At 42.0% G+C, this 19722-nt stretch overlaps 1 protein-coding gene across 1 annotated transcript in view; it reads left to right on the top strand.

Moving 5' to 3' along the window:
• The first annotated feature begins 12734 nt into the window (after window positions 1-12734).
• The window catches only part of VWA3B (von Willebrand factor A domain containing 3B), a 58955-nt gene continuing 51967 nt past the window's right edge, over window positions 12735-19722 (top strand). The window contains exons 1-4 of the mRNA XM_054271876.1: window positions 12735-12782; window positions 15186-15282; window positions 16926-17147; window positions 18723-18817. Coding sequence (XP_054127851.1) covers window positions 15243-15282; window positions 16926-17147; window positions 18723-18817 — 357 coding nt within the window. The 5' untranslated portion in view covers window positions 12735-12782; window positions 15186-15242. The remainder of the gene's footprint in view (window positions 12783-15185; window positions 15283-16925; window positions 17148-18722; window positions 18818-19722) is intronic.

The raw sequence follows: 19722 nt of genomic DNA, 5'->3' as shown, positions 1-19722 counted from the left end.
ATAACACCTGTACAAGTTGCCAGAGGTTGATATTCCTTTGCAAGTAACTTCAAAATACAAATGGAAGACTTTTCCAAGAGATATTTTCTGCTCCAACTACTGCTACTGGGCTGGGAAATGCATTAATTCAAGCAAGTGCAACAGCTTGTGTTAAGAAGGCCTCATCAACTCTAAAATGAGCTGAAAATCAACAAATTTTTGTACCTTACCAACCTGTCAGCAGGATTAAGATTTGATGTCAATAGGTTACACTTCTCACAGTCCTTTTATATGTGATATCTATGATGATACCTTATTATCTCTTGTCCCTCCATGGCATCCCCTTGTGCATGGAGGAAGCTCCCTGAGGCCATCTTATCTACTTGTAATATGTTTTCAAGTCTCTTTTCTGCTGGGTGCCTGTAAGAAAACAGCTGCTATTTAACAGTTTGAGTGAGGTAGCTGTAAAACAGGAGCTGAAATAAAAGCAAAGAAACTGTGATACAGAGGGTTTTTTCACATTTGTCAGTCTCCCCCTCTCCTGAACAGTTATGATGCTGTTCTCCTAGAGTCTGATCTACCAAGGGCAACTTAAGTGCACCACAGAGCACTTAGAAGCTGTGGGAGGTTTTTATAAACGTTAATTAAATATTTTAAACCAATTATATGAACACCCAGACCCAGTTAACTAAGGCTGATTACATAAGCAGACGTTTTGCTGCTGCTGGTGTTTCCTCCCTGCTTGGCAAAAATAGCTGGAAAAGAGTTTTTTTCTGATTTGTAAAAGTACTTTGTGCCACTGCCAGTTTCAGAGTAATATGAATCTAGTTTCACAGACTGAGATGGAAAGCCTGGTTGAAGCCATAGTAGGCAACAAGCCCTGACTAGAAGTAAAATAATCCTTAAATGCTAGGTGTTCCTCAGTGACAGATTGAAGGGACTGCACTTAGGGCACTGGCTGGTATTCATGATGATTTTTGCCTTTCAGTTTTTGAGGAAAGAAACAATTTCTGCAGTTAGGCATGGTTCCAATAGAGAAAGATTCAAAAAAACCTTTCTGTGTTCTTTGCCTGACTCTGCTCTAGTGACTCCATGTGTGCAGCTGCCCAAGTCATTTGACTTTGGGCAGAAGATAACACCTGTCTCCTCGTGCTGCCACGAGATTAGCCTCACGTTTGTAAAGCACTTTGGCAAGATTAGACGCTAAGTATTATGTGGGAGCCCTATGCTTCTGTTTCTGACACCAGCCCAATAGCCAGGATTTGAGACATGTCTTCTGCAAGCCCATGGCAGAGGATGCAAACAGCCTCCATCATAGCCACTCTCTTGAGGAAGCCACCTTTGGGAGGCTATGCTGTGCTTTAAAATTATGGCTTAATTTGCTCAGCTTGTCTTTGTTAATATGTAGCTGTATATATTCTGTTGTCTTCCATTCTCTGGTTATATTGAGCAAGTTTTTCTTTTGAGCAGCAGCTCTGATCAGTGGGAAAAAAAAACCAACAGAAGGGGAGAATTGTTTTAGACTTAGTGTCATTTTTCAGATGTTTTACTGACCCGCCTCTGCTGCTTTGGGAAATGGGAAGTGTCCTTCCTCTCTTTTTCTAAGCATCCATACGTTTTCCTGTGCTTGTGGGAAAAAGCAGCAGGGCAATGACCTAATTCAATGCAAATGAAAGGGATTTCCTGGCAAAGGATGGTAATTGGCACAGTACTGCAGGTGTGTGAAAGCACTGAATGGTAACCTGGGACTACTGAGAGAGGAAGACCTCTGCCGTAACAGAGCTGTAATCACCTCGCACTTTCACTAATTGCCCAGAACTGGAGCTCTAAAGTGCCATGCTATTTTTTATATACAATTCATTAAATTGCTACATCTAAGCCATTTTCTCCAGCTGTTTCTATCAGCCCTCATTATCACTGTCCCTCAGTAGCCAGTTTCAGAAATGAATGCAATTCCTGCAGCCTTCCATTCATGAAACTCCAGTGTTAGAGGATACTGTAAGAAATAAAAAGGAGACAATAGCTCAGCACAATATAATGAAATGGGCTGTAGTCCTGGCTTCCCCTCTCAAAATTAAAGGAATGATCTTCCAAACACAATGCCTTGCCTCAAAGCAGGCTCTTACATACCTCTCACTGACATTCTGTGTCAGAGGGATGCTGATAGTCACTCCTGCTTATATTTTCTCATTTCTTTCAGGAGAGTCATCGACTGTGCAGGTTTTCAGGAATAGATAATATACATTGTGGTTTTGTAATAGTTCTTCATTCTCAGATGTGAACATCTTCTAAACATTTCTTTTATCTCTTACTAATTTTATCAATCTCTTCCTTTCCCAAAAAGTTCTGATGATACAGTTGTGTGTTCCAAGTATGAATTTCTTTGGAATGATAGAAATCACAGGACAAAATAAACCAAATAATTGAAACAGAAGATTTTGTTGAAGCATTGAAAAATAATTCTATTTTTCTAGCTACATGTGCAGATCCATCCAAGCACAGAAGGGATGAAATATGTTTTTATCTTGCTCACGGATCCTCATTCGACCCATCAGTTATGACCCCTCAGTTCTATATGTTAAGTCAAAGCTAAAGACTGGCTCATCCTGGATTCTGATTTCCAGGATGCTGATAATGTTTTCCAAACCAGGTATGTTTTGGCAACATTTTGGTGCTGCTTGTTCATAGTTTGTGTCCAAAGGTGGAACAGGAACTGTGTACAGCAGTGAGATTTGTTCTGTTTCTTTGAGACTGCTCTGGGAAGACCTGAAAGGGGAAGACTGATGGGGTCTCTGAGAGGACACTTGACTGAGAAGTCAAAAGAGGAAGAGCAGGACTTTCTGTAGCAGCTTATTGAAGAGCTCCTTGTTTGCTTTTGGAGGCAAGAGCATTTTTTATGCTTACCATTGTGACACTGTGATGATGCCAGAAAAAGAAAAGTACTCAACAGTTGGGCGTACCTGTCATATGCTTATTTAAATACTTGTCAAAACAAATGCTTTCACAAAAAGAATATGAACTGTAAGGGCCAACACCCTTTTGCTAGTTACCTACATCTTAGAGTGTATTTGCGCTCACTTTGATGGCTGAGCTCAAAGCCTTCTTTGGCACTGAGACCCTTTATTTTGCTAACACAGACCACAAAGTGTGGACATAGTGTGCAATCGCAGCTTATTATAAATATTCATTGCAAGATCGCTTCAAGACAGACAGAATTTAAGTGCATCTGAAAGGCAATGAAATACAGGAAATTGAGTCTGATATGATTATTGCTTGCAAGTGTCCTGGGCACACTGGGGACCACTTGATGGCACAGATTTTCTTATTGAAAAGTGGTGGAAGAGCTTGTTACAGTATTTTCTTAAGTAGAAGAAAAGAAGCCCCAGTATCTCTCTGTATATAAATATCCCAGGCTTCAGCATAGTCTTTCAGATAGGCTGTCTCCTTATTTCCCTCCTGAATAATGCTTTGGATAGTATTTGAGAAATGATGAAGAAAGGTAATGATAAATTGATGATAAACTTCTAAGAATTAAGAAACAGGACATAAAGTTATTCATTTTATGGATGAGTAACAGCTGAATCACAACAGAGGCTTGAATTGGCAGACCCTTTGAATATCTATTCCAAGTGAAATTCCAAAATAAGAAGTCATTTCAAAACAAAAAACAAACTTGAGGTTGCCCGTGGAAGTAGATTTTTGGATTTTTTTTCCCCCCAGGACAACATTCTGAATGATATATTTGTCTGTCCTTTACAAATTTTTCCTCAACTTCTTTGAACAGCCAATAGTCTTGGCTCTTTACCATGCAGTGACGTGGGAAGCTGAAGAGAAGGAAACTAAAAAAGCCTGATTTCCTCAGATTTTTGGTTGAGAAGCCAGGGCTTGGAAGTCCTGGAAAAACCTTCACGTAAGCATCTGTTTTGGAACCTGGAGCTGAGGTATTGTGGGATAGTTCATACAACAACACAGACTAATCACAAGGGCCTTGTCATTTAAATGCTCCAAGTACTTTTTTTCTGCAATAGCTTCTGCTCTTTTCCACATCCCACAGTGCATTCCAAGGCTACTATGATAATTGGAAGTATATTCCTGTGTGTGAAGTGGACTTTAATTAGCACCTAAGGGACACATTCTGGTGCTGTGACTCATGTGGCATGGATGTCCTCCTGAGTGGCTCCATCACAGCCTGTGGGACTGCTCATGAAGAAAGGTACTTCCTGGCCCAGACAAAGGCTGGCTTGGGAGCTCTGAGCCACCCAAATGGGACAAGAGGCTCCACTGAATCTCCAGCATGCAATGCCATAGCCCGGGGCCCTAAAAAACAATAGTTGCACTAACACTTCCAGTTATTTTGCTCAACTAATAAGCTATGTGAGTGGCTCCAGATTTTAAGTCTGTGAGCAATGCAGAAGCACGGTAAAAATTGGGATTGCAGGCAGCTTTGTAACAAACTAATAACTTTGACTATTACGTGAGTCATCTGTAAAATGGGCCCTGAGTTACGAAGACACACACCAACTGTGGGGGATATAATGGAAAATTAAAATTAATATGATATGAAACTATTTCATTTACAATAAAAGTACTGCAGATGTAAGTGATGGGAAAAGTGGGAGGGGCAAAAATCCACGATTAGCATAATTATACCCATGCATCTGCTTCCCAAAGGCAGGTTGCAATTTCAGCTCAGTATCAGCAACTCCTGCCAGCCATGCAGCAAGACAGCTGTGAGCAGACATCCCAGCTCCTGCTCTGTGGAATGAAGCTGGCAGCCACAGCGAAAAGGAATAAAAGGCACTGATTAAAACAACAAGCCTAGTCGGCAGGTTCTTCAATCATGATGTAATCAATCTCTCTTTTTTTTTTCTTTTTTTCTTTTTTTTTGGTCTTGATTCTATAATTGCCTTTCAAAGCCTTTGCAAAATGCACTTTCCTGATGATAATGAAACATTCCCTCCAGAATCCGTTCTCTGGTTCTTTCCTTATTCCAAACCCACATGCATTGAAAATGCTTACCTGGAGGACCGTAGTGCAGATGCCACTAAATACAGCTTCTTTGATGGTTCCTACAGAATGGTGCATGTCACTGTCCTTTTCATAGACACCCTGTGACAATCCAACAGAAGGAACCAGGGCCAAGTTATAAATCACCTGGGCAGTGTCTCAATTGCACTATCTCTGAGAGGCGGGTCCTGCCCACAGTGACACCTTGGGATTAAAATGTCAGCAAGTACTTCATGAAAGTTGTTATCCATTAATTATTTCATAACTGTGTAGAATATTTATGAAACTATGCTGTAAAGAATTATTTAGACGTGGGAATTATTACCTTAATTGTGCTTAGACTGCAATTAGAATACACTGAGTTTACTGATCTCTTCCGAATGAACTCAATGGTAGTCAAATATTTTTAAATCCTTTAGAGCAAGGAAAGAGTTGAAGTTTTTTAAAAACAAAGTCCTGCCAAAGAGTACGCTGAGTAACATCTTCATCACAAATGTAGTAAGGAAATATATGAAAACTAAAAGGTGAAAAACAGGTCTTAATTGTTTAACATATTTCTTTCCTGTATTATCAAAATGCTGTGCAGTATTTTATAAACACCAAATCTATTTTATGTTGCTAAAAGACAGTAAAGTGCTTTAAAATATGGCATTAATAGGTTTAATGCCTCCTGTTGAATCTAATGTAAAAAATGCCATGTGAAAGTCTGCCTCATCTGCCAATGAGACAAAACCCCTTTTATATCTGACATTTTGGAAATTATACACCACTTTTTTTCTAAATGAATAACTGTCCAACATATATCCTGCTAGGTAAAGAACTGTCATCTATGATATATTGCTTTTGGCCAAACAACCCTTAGCATGAATGAAGGTAATTATTTGATAGTTGAAAACACAGTTCTCAGTATAAACACAGTGACTGGGTGTAAACATTGCTTTTGGGATTGGTGTTTGTAAATCTCTCAGTGATTGTTGTTGAGCTGATGCTACATTTACAAACAGAAACAAATCCTTTTAAACCCCTTTTGTCAGCAAGCCTTGCAATCTCAGTTTAAGATTTAGGCAGCGCCTTTGAGACTTCATTTTGGCACGTAACTCCCAGCATCTTGGGTTTGGCAGAGCTTTGAGGCCCTTACACGGTCTTGTCCCATCTTCCCTGCTGCCCTGTAGGGTGGGTGGGGACGGGAATGGTGGAGGGTGGTGAACAGCCGAGCTCTCTGCTGCTGCAGCACAGGGCACTGTCTCGGCAAGCAGGCAAGGGACAGGAAGGGGTGTCTGCCTGGCCCCCTTGCACAGATCAGAGCCCACTGGTGGGACCACACCTGCCCACCATTCCCACCATTTCTAACACTGGAGAGGCTGCAAGCACTCCCTCCTTGGCAGAGGGGCAAGCCGGCACACTGAGCCTGGGCAGCCAGAGCACACGTGGGTGTGGGGAGGTGGCCAACTCATCTCTCCACTGACTTGCCAAGGAGGGCAGGTGACTGGCCCTGATTAATCACCCATGTCATAGGTGACTGAAGTCATAGGAGCAAACCCTTTTTTGTAGGCTTAAGTGATCAGCAATATGCCACCTGCAATTCTCACCTCCAGTTATCCCTTTTGATAACATAATGATACTATACTCTGCATGAAAGTAATACTACTTAGCTTAAATAATTTTTCAAGCTGATGGACTGTCCTTTGCTGTATATTTAATGGCTGACAAGAAGAGGAATCCACATCAACTTTACCTAAATTGGAAAAAGCTGGGTCTACAGTTGTCCACAGTAAATATCCAATCTGGTCTATACTGAAGCAGCTTAATGGTATAGGATTTTCATTTGTATATTAAAATGTTGAATTTATTGTTGCATAACATTATCTATCTTGCAGAATGGTATTGGGATATTTTGGGTCAGTCCCCATTCCTCTGATTCCCCCCTCCTGTTGATCCTTTTCTCATCTGTGCCTTCCTGTTGCTCGCCATTACACTGTGTCCCCCTGCAGCAGCCATTGCTTTGGGCTCTTGCCTTTATTTTCATCAGCTGGTGCTTCTCTTACCCTGTCTTTGCTTTCTGTAGTTTTGGCAGTAATACAACAATATTACATTATTTCTTGTCTGGGCTTGATTAGAAATCTTAACATAACCACTTTGATTTGCTGTTGCAGTGAAGATCCTCTGTTAGCTGCTATACAAGATGGGCAATTTCTTATAAAAAATTGTTTTTAACAATTGATTCCTTTTTTTCTGTCATTCCAAACATTTCCTAATCTGATAGGCTTAGTAACTGCAACAAGGATTTCTAGTCAATACATATTTCTCTACAGTAAGCAGACAATGTGACAGAAATGTATGAAATACCCTGGCACACACTTAGGAAAATAAAATACAATGGCAGAATTCCTTGTGCCTTCATGATGATTTGAGTATGAATAGTGGGGTCACAGGGCAGGTAGAATTCAGTGGGTGCAATGTGGCTCTAGATATTTATAAATAAAACCACCTGAGTTTCATAAAGACTGTAGCATTATCAATCTATGTCCTTTGAATTAAATACAGTCTTTAGATATTATCAAAAAATTGTCTCCAACCTGGCTGGAATCCCAGAGACTCTGAGGTATCTTGATAACTTTGTCACACATGACCTCTCTACCCTTTCACACGTGATGCTGCCAGAAAGACTTTGGAGTTTTTGAAGGCAAGTCAGTCTGGTGGTTTGCACAAACCACTGCACAATTTTATCACTGTTGCTCCCTAGTCCTTATGATAAGCCAAACCTTCCCTCACTAGAGGAAATTGTTCATTCTCCATCTTGCCTTGAAAGAATGAACTTTTAGCTTTAGCTTATCCTAGTGTATTCAGCTTGCTAAGCTATTTACTGGCTTTTAAATGTGTTGGCAGAATATTTGTTTGGTTTTTGAACTCTTCTGGTGCCAAACAATTGAAGCATCTTCAGCATACACTATCACAGCTGTGCCCCAAACATCTCTCAATATTCAGTGTTTTTATGATGGTGCAAAATGAGTGTCTCAACCCAAAGCAAATTTTAGTAAGGCTTTTACATGCTGTTATTTCAAATACGCCATTGAAAATTTCCCCTCCAGTGCAAATTAATTTACGCATGCATTCATTCATTTTCTCACTCCTCCTGTCTCTCCATTTATGCCTCATTATCTTCTTTCATTTCTACCTTGCACTTAACATCCCTGCTCCTAAAAATAGAGGACTGGGCAGGACCTTCTTGGTCAGTTTGTTCTCTTTTATATAAACCTCTATCTTTTAAGCAGCTTGTGTTCCACCAATACTCTAGCTTTAAGTCTGTTCCAGATCCTCACTTTTTTTTCTCACATTTAAGAATTTTGTTTTGTTTTCTAAACTAGAGTTATTAATGACCACCTTAATTTCCTTTGTCTGCATGTTGTACTAGCATGGAAAAAACTCCCAACAACCTTATTTTTCCACTTCTGCTCTTTGTGCTTCCCAGCTTCTTTACCTGTATTGGTGTTACTCATTCCTTGATAAGCTACTAGGTTTTCAATGTCCTGTCCTGGGGGTTCACAGACCAAAGGATATTAGCAGGCAGATGTTAGTAGAAGTAGGCAGGGACTTTTTACACATGTTAATTAGAATCATCCTGTTATGGGAAGACATGAAAATTTCATGGCAAATTATGAGATAATTCCTTACTGGAAGAAGAAATCAGTTCTTTCCAGTCTTCTTAAAAAGAAGCCCTCAGGTCAAAGACAAGCTGTAAATAAGAGTGACTTCCAAAATCGGGAAGAAGAACATCACTGCCAATGGACTTGGGGAAGAACAAGAGCTTCTAGCTGAATGCCTCATTCTTCTTTCAGTACAGTATCTCAAGCACTGGCATGGTGCCTGCTAGCATGCTTTTGAGCTTGTGCAAGCAGGCTACCTGGAAAGAAATTCATGTGATCTAGATAAGGCAATATCACCCCAAGGCAATAAGAATCAGCAGTATTTGTGTCTTTCATCCTCCATTCCAGAAGACACAAACACTGTGTGGGTACCAGGGAGTGGCAAACCTTGATTTGCAGTGCCTGTCTTAATAACAAAGGTCACGGAGCCCTGCAATATTTTAATTACTTTTTAATTTTAAATTTTGGCTTATCTGTTATGCATTGTTCCAAGTAGCATTGCCTCTTCAGTGACAAGGTCACCTCCATTAATACCTGGCCATACTACATGTGGTGACTGGAAGACAGAAAGTCATAGGGATGGAAAAGTTTCAGTTTGGAAACACTTCTAGTTAAGTATAGGTCCAAAAAAAAAGTAAAAAGAAGAAATTTTTAGAAAAGCTGAAGAATGGTATATGCATATTCAGCAACTATGCTTCTTTCAAGACTGCACTGGTAGATTCAGGAAGCAGCAGTGTATGACTAAGTAGAGGAGATATGCACAGCTCAAAACCATGGGTGGGCTGGTGAGGACAACCAGTTGCTGGCTTCTGTTGGAAATGCAACTCTCTTTCCTCAAGGCCTGAAACTAGATTTTTAAACATGGGCACTAGACATTCACAAGTGATGCCCAGCTTTTCATTATCACTCCATGACTAACAGTTTAGTCCTACAGCTATTATAGTTTGTTAGACAGGGGCAGTTCTTCTATGGCTGATTTACCTCTGGTTCTCAAATAATCTCAAGAATTTTTTTGTTAGAAAGTTTTTAGGAGGCACTTGAGGGGTCAGAACCACATACACTTGAAAGGAGTATTTTACTTATTTGATGATATTTTTATGCTTTATATATTCTGTGCTGATTGACTGTTTTTAGGTGTATGCAGGGTTCTTTTAAGACAATCACTGTAAACAATGTGTAAGGACAGCATTAACCCAGGTTCAGTCCAGCTTGTTTTTGTTCTTTTCCTTACCCCTTGCAAATGATTCCTGTTTCTCTCTGAAAGGGAGTCAACAGGAAGCATGACACTCTGGGGAAGGATGTGTGACAGCATTAAACTTCCTGGTGAAGCTTCATTCTTTGTACTATCATAGCCATAAGCATCAGTGCCATGAGTGTCCTTACCTACTGATCCTGTGCACCATGAGAAAAAGTCTCTTAATACATTAGCAGTTAGATTAAATGCTTCATGTACACTGCTTTTCATGGATAAAGAAATTTTGCAAGTTTATGTTAAATGTGGTTTTAGTTATCTAAAAGAAATAAGATACTATGTTAAAGAGGGGTTTTTTAAATGAAAGACAGGTGAAGAGTGGATTAGGTCTTTATTTTGGTTCAAAAGGAGTAATCATAAATCACAAGCCAACAGTTACCTTTCTAAGCACCAGTAGAGAGAAAATGCTGAGAATTCTGATTTTTATCCAGAAGAAAAACTGATCAAATATATTTACTGATAGGTGATGTACTCGAGTCAGAACAAAGCCATGCTTGCTCATGCAATCTCAGGATGCATGTTCCAATGACATCATAACGTTTCCACCCATCAAAGTCACTTTGTCATTCAGCCTAAAGGTCAGATGACAGAATGGCTCCAGATTTAATTTTATCAAGGCAATGGACAAGGAGTCAATTCCCACTTTCAAGTTACTTGGATCCCCCACCTCCTTTATTATTCAGCCTTGCCTCATTGAGCAGGCAGCATCTGAGAATACATTCCTCATTTTCACAAGTTACAGAGCTGGCAATGGCCAAGGCAGGGCTTCCACATGAACAATGTTTATGAGATATGCGGAGAGCATTTTATTTTCCTAAGAATTTCACCTAAGAGACAACAGCCAGTAGATTACAAAGCCCGTGGGAGCCAGAAGTGGCTTTGCATTTGTCAGCCTTTGCCCCTGGGCTTGTCAGGTAGTTCTATAAGCCCTGCAGTTCAAAGCATTTAAAGGAATGTTTTCTTGCAACATATTTTGTTTAGTGCAGCCAAGCCTCAAGAGAAGGTTTCTGGCACACTCTATGCAGGGAAAGTTTCAGCACATATGATCTCTTTTTAAAAAATCTTGTAATTACTACATTTACAGACATTTATGCATGACAATGGATGCAGCTTTTCTGTATAGTGCATAAAAAATTACCTGAGTGAGGAATATTGAGTGATGGTTAAATAATTTGCTGGAAGCAGCATAACAAATCAAGAGAATGACTAGTTTGATTTTTGGGCAGCCACTTACAAATCCATTCCACTTACACTTTCAAGAGAAATTTTTTAAGCCTTCCCCCAAAAATATGAGTCTCTACAGAAGCTTGTGCTGTGGCAGTCATGGTGTCTGAAAGGATCCTGAGAACATTCAGTTCTACTATTTTTAATGATATCATGGGAAACTGTTTCATGCCTGAGAAATAAATGCCTTTTCTATACCTCAGGGGAAGAGTTGTGCAAGCCCAAATCATTTGCCATGCCTAGGCTAGTCTTTTAACTCCTGGTATGAGAAACTGGAGCTCCAGAAAGTCATGTTCCCATCCCAACCACATGCCTTATAAGGAACTTCTCTTGCCTGTCTCTGTTTACCAATCCTGGAGAGTTGAAGCCAATGCTTTGGATGGCCTGTGGGTGCGTATTCCCATCTGAACATCAATATGTAGGTAAGGCTGATCCATTGATCCTATAAAGGGACAGATCTTTTATTACTCTGTGATTGCATAGTAAATCAGAGCAAAACAGGTAAAGCACAAATCTCAGCCCTATCTGTCTCTCAGCTGGAAACTGAGCTCACAAACATTTACAGACCAAATACTGCAAATAAACACCTGGGGTTCTGATTATCTTAAGTCAACAGGAGCTTTTTAATACCAAGTTCAGGTTTATGGTGCACATATTTTAGAATAGTTTTTATTTTGCTTTCTCCAGAAGAGTGAAGGAGCTGGGCCTGTTCAGCCTTGAAAAGAGATGACTGAAAGGGGACCTCCTTAGTGCATGCAATTATCTAAAAGGGGGGATGCCAAAAAGAAGGAGCCAGGCTCTTCTCAGTGGTGCCAGTCACCAGGACAGAGGCAAGGGGTAGAAACTGATGCACAGGAAGGTCCACCTGAATATGAGGACGATCTTTACTGTAGGGGTGACCGAGCACTGGAACAGATTGTCCCGAAAGGGTGTGGAGTCTCTCTCACTGGAGATACTCAAGAACCATCTGGACACAATCCTCTGCAATGTGCTGACCCTGCTTGAGGAGGTTGGACAAGATGACCCACTGTGGTCTCTTCCAACTTGACTGATTCTGTGATTGTGTGAGCACAGCAACTCCCCAGCCAGTTCCTCTGACTTAAATAAAGGACATGCGTGGCTGCTCTTGTTATAAATATTGTCAACGGCTTAGCCTAAATTAAGAATTAACGAGACCAGAAGGCTCGAATGCTCTATATTTAGATTTCTGTAACTCTCCAAGTTGGCCCGCGTATTTCTGGCTCCCCAAGGAATGAATGCACGGCGTTGTACAGGCGCCTGTTGAGGATGAATTTATTCCGCATCGGTGTCGCCGCGGCAGCAGCGGCAGGGGAAGGGGCAGGGTGGGGGCGGTGGCAGGAGCAAGGACAACGGCAGGGACAGTGGCACCGTCAGGGACAGTGGCCCCGGAGCCGCCCGTGCCCAATCATGCTAATGCCCGTGCCCGTGCCCATGCCAATGCCCGTGCCCATCATGCTCATGCCCGTGCCCGTGCCCGTGCCCGTCCCGCCGGCCCTCAGGCAGCTCAGCCCTCGCGCCGTCCCTCCCGCCGCTCGGTGGTTGCGGCGCGGGGTGAGGCCGGGCCGTGCCGTAGCAACCACGCGGTCTCTAGGCTCTCAGCGGCTCCGAGCGCGGCCGGGCAGGCGGCGGTGCGGAGAGGCCGCGGCTGGAGGCAGGTGAGGGCGGCCGGGCGGGCGCCACCGCGCTGGGGGAGGAGAGGAGGCGGCTCAGGCGGCGGCCCCGGTCCCGCCGCAGGGCAGCGGCAGCCGGGTCCCGGCGCTGGCGCAGGGCTGGCGCCGAGCCGTAGTCCTTCACCCCGGAGGCCCCGGCTTCCCTTCCCCGCCCGTTGCCATGCGGTGATACAGGGACGCGGCCGGTTGCCTCAGGTGGCCTCTGAGAGGCCGCAGCGCCGGTGGGCGACGTGGCCGGGGCTCATCTTGGCCCTTGTCCCGCTCTTCTCCTCTTCCAAGGCCCCGCTGTGGTTCGGCTGTGACACCTGTGCCCTGTTTGAAAAGGGACCCCATCAGTGTATAAACATCTAATGGGAGGGGGACGGACGGGGGTGTGTGCCAAGAGGAGGGAGCCACGTTCTTCTTAGGGGTGCTAATCACTAGGACAGGAGGCAAAGGGCAGAAACTGATGTACGAGAAGTTCCACCTGAACAAGAGGAAGAACTTTGCTGTGGGGGTGACTGAGCACTGGAACAAATTGTCCAGAAAGGTTGTGGAGTCTCCCTCCCTGGAGATGTTCAAGAACATCCTGGATACAATCCTGCACCATGTGCTCTGGCAGAAAGCTCTGCCTGCTTGAGCAGAAATTGGACCAGAAATTGGACTACCCACCAGTCCAGAAATTGGACTACCCACTGTAGTCTCTTCTGACCTGACCCATTCGTGATTCCATGATTCCATTTCCTCAGTGGGCAGCCACCAGCCTCAGCCCCCTGCACTGCCTTTTTCTGGGTTTTGGTGCTTCAGGTGGTGTAGTGCAGCTTCTTGGGCTGTAAGGCGTGTGGGCTTTCCCAAGACATTCCTGTCTGTCAGGGACAGCCCAGCGGAATGGCCTCAGCAAACATTGCCACCCACACATGCTACACACCCTGAGCCAGTGCTGGGTTACGGCTTTAGCAGTTTGTTTGCACTGGCCAGAGCAGAAAGGGTAGAGGTGCTCAGATGAACTCTGGTTCACCTTTAGAAAATAACCTGTTTGGATTCAGATCTTGGGCTGAAGGTCATCCCAGCTACCATTGCTTTTGAGCTCTCTGTTTCCAAGACTTGAGGTAAAACTCAATGTTTCCATTGGAAGTTGCTTCATCTGTTTTCAAATGCGCCTTTTCATACAGAGCTAACATTTCACGTCCAGGTGTTGTTCACAAGCAACTAGAGGTGGTGCTGGAGGCTGAGGTAGGGGAAAATCTGTTGCCATATCTCTGGGCATCTGGAAAATGAGTCAGCACCTGGGATTCATTCTCTGATGCATGCTAGAATGTGTCTTAGCTATTACCATGAGAGTATTATGATACTTCTTCTGTAGAGAGAAAAATGGCACAAGCCTTGTGGCTTGCTCTGGCCTTTCAATATAGGCATTTTATGCCACGGCTCCCCTGTGGCAAGGGCTTCCTTTTAATGCCCTGATGCCAAGGCTAGTCAAAGGTTGTGCTGCACAGCACCTGGGGTGTTAGGATGCAGAGTTCTGCTTTTTTTAAAGCAGAACTTTAACTTCTCACTGTTCATCTCTTTCTTCGTGTGCAAGAAGACTGAAATGGGTTATATGTTTCCACATGAGTATTTAAACCCATATAAGAGGAATAAATAGCATGTTCCATTCTGCAATGAAGAAAGAGGGAGAAGGCTAAGACTTTGGGTTAAATATTTATCCTGTTTTTGCTTAACTGTGGGAAAAACTGCTTGATGACAACGGCTGACAGCTGGCCTGCTAGTGATTCATAAATGTCTCTTATTCATTCATCTTACTTACTTAAAGAAAAACCAAAGCACTGGTGTCTCAAAGCAATACACTCAGCCACTGTATGCTACCTTGCTTTGTCTAGCATTTTGTCTTCTATTCCTTTGCAGTGTCTTATTCATGCTTGGGCCTTATACCAAGTTCACACACATAATTCCTTTTCTTTGTGAGTCAGCTTGTAGTCTTATATGTAAAGTTATGAATCTCTAAACAAAACTGGATCTCAGATACTTCCAGGTTTAGTCATAAATTGTATTATAGCAAAGGTAAGGCATACTACAAAGCAATAATAGAATATTATACACTGACTGACAGCATGCCAAAGCACCACACTCATTTTTCTCGCAATTGGCTCTTTTTAATGATGATTTGGGGTGAAAGAAGGGAAACAATATTACCAATTTCCTGATTTCCTGCTTTTGAACTTGTGGATCCCTGTCAGATTTGACTTCAGCCTTTCTTGAGAAGGGGAGTAGTTATCATTTTTACATTATTTTTTGCTTGTTGAAAACCCTGATCGCATCCTTCTGTGGTTTATTATTAGCTGGGCATGTGGAACTGGTCTCCAGTTCATGTTGACCTGTGCATGGCAATATTTTAATTTTTTAAAACAGTGATTCCCCAAGGTTTCAGAATAAAGCAAAGAGGAGCTGCCAGTCAAGAGATCTGTCATGACTGCTAATCCATCTAAGAGACTTGCCTGGAGTGACTGTGAGTATTTCATCACTATTTTTGCATAGATTCCATGTTCTCCTAGATAACTTCCAGTTTCCTTTGGAGCACTGTGGTGTGCATGCTGGCTGTAGACAAGCCATTCTGAAGTTGTGCCACACTCACCTGGGCTGTGTGTGGGGTGCTGTGCTGACTTTTATGTATTTTTGGGGAAGGAAACTGGGAATGACTGTTGAAGTGACTATAAACAATGCCTGACTGTATTCAAAGCTTGAGCAGCTGCAAACCTACACCTGCCTCTCTCTAGAGTTAACATCTGTCACTGCTGCTTCTGCACAGAGCAAAGGAGGGCTGGTAAAATGCCAGCCTCTACAGGCATGCCAGCCCAGCATCCTGCTTGTAGGACTGATGGCTGTGAAAGAACTCATGTCAGTCTACACCACATGGAAGCCCTCTGTCACTGAAGGATGATTTCTGAAGATAAGAGTCTTATTTCCTTTATGTAGTGTTAAATGTGGAACTGTCTATCTAATGAACCTTTGGAACCAGGTTGGTTGTTACAATACTTGAATTTAGCAGGGAGTTCTAATCATATTCCATACAGGACTGAAGATTATTTTGGAGGCATTAGAGACATAGGTACCTTTCTATGTATTTTGGGTCAATTCAATGTATGCAGTACATTTACAGGCAGTTTATGGTACATGGGCAATGGAGGACTGGGACACACTAGATGATGTTGGTACTGGAGAAAATGTACAGAAATTTCCAAAGTCCACAGAAAATAAACTTAGATACACAAGGACATTTAATCAACTAGAGACAGCTTAGCTCATGCAGAGTATTTTGGGAATGAACAGGAAATACAAAGTCCTCCTAGAACCTCTGTGCTGAAGAACAGAGGCATTATTGTTTGTCATTGCTTCCATTTCTGCCTCAGCGCTCTGGGGTCTGAGCTGCTGCTGCTGCCAAATGCAAGTAGAGCTAGCCTAGCAAACCATACTGCCATGCTCAGGTGTGTTCCATGTCCTGTAGAAGTTAAAAGGAACCTGGACCTTCATGTTCATGATTTTTTGTGCATGCACATGATCCATCACAACCCAGAGCAGAAACTGACAGAACCATCATTAGAACTTGAGGCAAGTGATTCGACCAGAGGGAATTTCATTTCACCAGCCTTGCAATAAAGTCAGACTCTTCTGGGGACAATGCTATTGCTTATGGGAGGAGTTCAACATAAATTTTTTAGGAAATACTTGTTTATTGCATAATGCTTCTAATGTGTATGTAGTAATGGTCTGAATCTTTGAATGCCTATTATGTGTTCTGATTTCCAAGACTTAGGAGAGATGTCTTAGGAGTTGGAAGAAGTGCCATTTGGCAAACTGGACTTATATTTCAGGGCTTAAATTTCAACATAGAAGAGACATTTATTTTATTAAATTGAAAGTGAATGTATATGGATGAATAGAAAGATGTAACAGCAACTGGATGTGTAGGACTGAGAGCAGCTTTCCAGATTAAGGACATTATTCAGTATTAAAAAAAGAAAACAAGAGGTAAGCTATACATATATACAGTACCATGGAATACAGGTAAAGAAAGAAGAAATTAATCTCATTTGGTTTTGAAATAGTTTGGTTACAATATAAATGTAGTGTTTCCCTCATTTCTCTTTACAGCAGTTGCCTTTCATTCAAAGCACAGGCAAGACCCTGAAGATCTCCACAAGGTCCACAAGAAGAAATCAAAAGAGAAGAAAAAGAGACTGGCAGTTGGTCGGTGGAGAACAGATGTCCAGTCCCTTGTTTCTTCTTCTGAATGGCTTCAGCGTTATGGTCTCAAAAGAAACAAATTGTCCCTGTCCCAGATTTTATCCCAGATTGGATTCCAGCACAGGAAAGGTAAAAGACATATCAATAATAGGATAATAAATCCCCCAACTTTGAATAGTCTAGAGAGTCACACTCATTCTGCACCCCAATGTATGCAGTGGAGATTTTCACATTGTCTCTTATGATAATGGCAGAAATGGAAGCTGTATCCACAGTTGCTGACATTGCCAGTTCAAAGAACTGAGAAACTCCTTCTCCTTTTAATGTGAGAAGGACTTAGGATCTGAGAATGGCTTTCCTTACCCAGCTCTAAGTTCTTTCTTTACCCTAGGCTGCAGTTCACATCCTCACCAATATAGCTGTGGCTCAGAAATAGCTAGTGCTGCTGAGACTGTTAATCTTTTTCTTGCAAATAACACGCGATAAGATCTCTGTCTCCTTTCAGATGGCAAACATAATGTATGCCATGCCATAATCTGTGATCTACTATTGATCATCAGGGTTAGTAAACGTGCTTGGGAATAGGATATTATTTCTGGGTATCCAGCTTTAAGGAAAAAGTTAAATTTAATTAGAATTCAGTCTGCTTTTCATGCAAAGTCAGACTATAGAGAAATGTTCCTTTGCAGTTATCTGACAGCTGGAGGGGAAGAGTTTGCTAATAATTATTAACCACTGCCATAATGGTGCTTTGCAGAGCATGGTAATATATTCTTTTCTTTGAACAGCTTGCTGCCTGAGAAGTAGGAATTGTAATGTATTGCCATAGTTCTAGGTTGCATAATTTAAGGTTTTGGCTGGCTTGTGTCCATGGGGCATTCAAAGATCACCAGTGCAATTCCTGATATCTTGTATGCTGCAGATGAAGAAGAAGCTGTTAAGCAGGGTTAAAGTTGTTACAGTGTTAGGAGCAGAATGTACTAGCTTGGCAGGGCAGCATGGTGTACAGATAGCTGCTTTATGACGTTAACTATTCCCACCCCTAATGTTTTCCTATCAGTGGAGATCCCGGAGAAGATTTCTAGCTAGTGAAAGTGCAGAGTGCACCCTTTTCCTTAGATGCACTCACTTCTGCACCCATTAAATTGTGTAAGAGAACAGCATTATCTGTACCAGATTTTGTATTTGGTTTGGCAGACAAATATTTGCAGTCCTGTTGTGGATTGCCCAAACCTCACAATAATTAAAGTCCTGCATAGCTTTTTGGCCTATAAGTAATTAGATGTGAGTTTTTTCCTCACTTCTGACTAAACTGGGAGGAAGCAGCAAAAGCAGGGCTGCTCTATGGGAGGAAAATGAACCAGGAGCCAAAAGGGACTGCAGCCCAGGCAGTGCCCTCACTGAACAGGATACAGTCCTGCAGCAGGGCGAGGTAATTAACCAAGCCTAGGGTCCAGCCAGGGAATGCAGCCAAGGACAGCAGGAGATGCAGCCAGAGGTTGAAAGCCTCAGGGCCCCATCATAGATATAATCAGAAAATAAAACAAAAGCAGAATTAGAATTTCTCTCAAGTTTCTTAATGTCAAGAGCTCAGTACTGATGCAAGTGCTTCACACATGGATGACATACACATCAGCCTGGAAAATACCTTTTTGAAGCAGTTCTGAAGATTAGCAACTTGATATTTTGTAAATTTTACTGTAGATTATGTGACCACCTTGGGGAAACCTGTGGCTTCTCGATATGCAGATGGTCTGTTTCCTCAGTACAAGAGAGAACAAGATGGCAGCGTGTATAATGTAAGTGTGGCTGGCTTGTGGTACCTTCCCTATGCACTTAGAAGTTATCACTGTAGCAGAAGGATGAGACTAAAATGCTTTCCTATGACAAAAAATGCTTTTGTTCTTTGTGAGAACTTTATCTTCTGATAATTTTTTCTTCTGTTTTGTCAATCTGTTTGTGATAACTATCAGTGGTAGAAAAATTAGATATCTTTTTTCCTTTCTAAGTCTTAGTCTCTTGCCTTGGTGCAGCATTGCAGTAAATCTTCTCCAGACATGATTGCAGTTTCTAAGCAACATCTACCCTGTCTTGAAAAAGGGAACGCTTAAAGAGAAGATGCTCAGAACAAGTTAAAAAAATAAAATTGTAATCAAGAAAACAAATGGGGACACTGAAATAAGAAGACATAATGCACTGTCATTGCCAATGCAAAGCAGTGCTTTGCTTAGTGCCAGCAGGTCACAAAAGGCTCAGTCTATTCTACAGAGACAGCTAGCTGGATCTCTGCCCAGGCTCATGTTCTAAGGAATGTCTTAGCAACAGCTGCTGGCAACCCCATTGTTAAGAGAATGGATTCTGATTGAAGAGATGTGCCTGTGAGTGTGGAAGGGAGAGAGTTAATTTATAAAAGATTTTACAAAAGCAAATGGCTTGTCATTTTTCTGATGACTAGAGTCACTTCTGATGTCACAATGCTTAAAAATGGGTAAAGAACCATTTCAGAGAGCCTTTTCCCCTCATTTTAGTCCCATTAATTCAGTATGAAATATCTTGAAATATCTACATAATGTCTTTTAATCTTAGGACATGTAAGCAGCAGGAAAGACATTTTTGCTAATATATAAAATCTGGTCAGATCTCCTTTAGGATGTTGGGCACATATTGTATACCGTTAGTACAGGCTTAGAGGAAGCCATTTGAA

This window comes from Melozone crissalis, unplaced genomic scaffold (genome assembly GCF_028551555.1).
Source record: "Melozone crissalis strain CALT ecotype California unplaced genomic scaffold, PUWL_Pcris_2 ptg000013l_1, whole genome shotgun sequence".
Lineage (NCBI taxonomy): Eukaryota > Metazoa > Chordata > Aves > Passeriformes > Passerellidae > Melozone > Melozone crissalis.
This window is presented reverse-complemented; position numbering and strand designations above follow the sequence as displayed.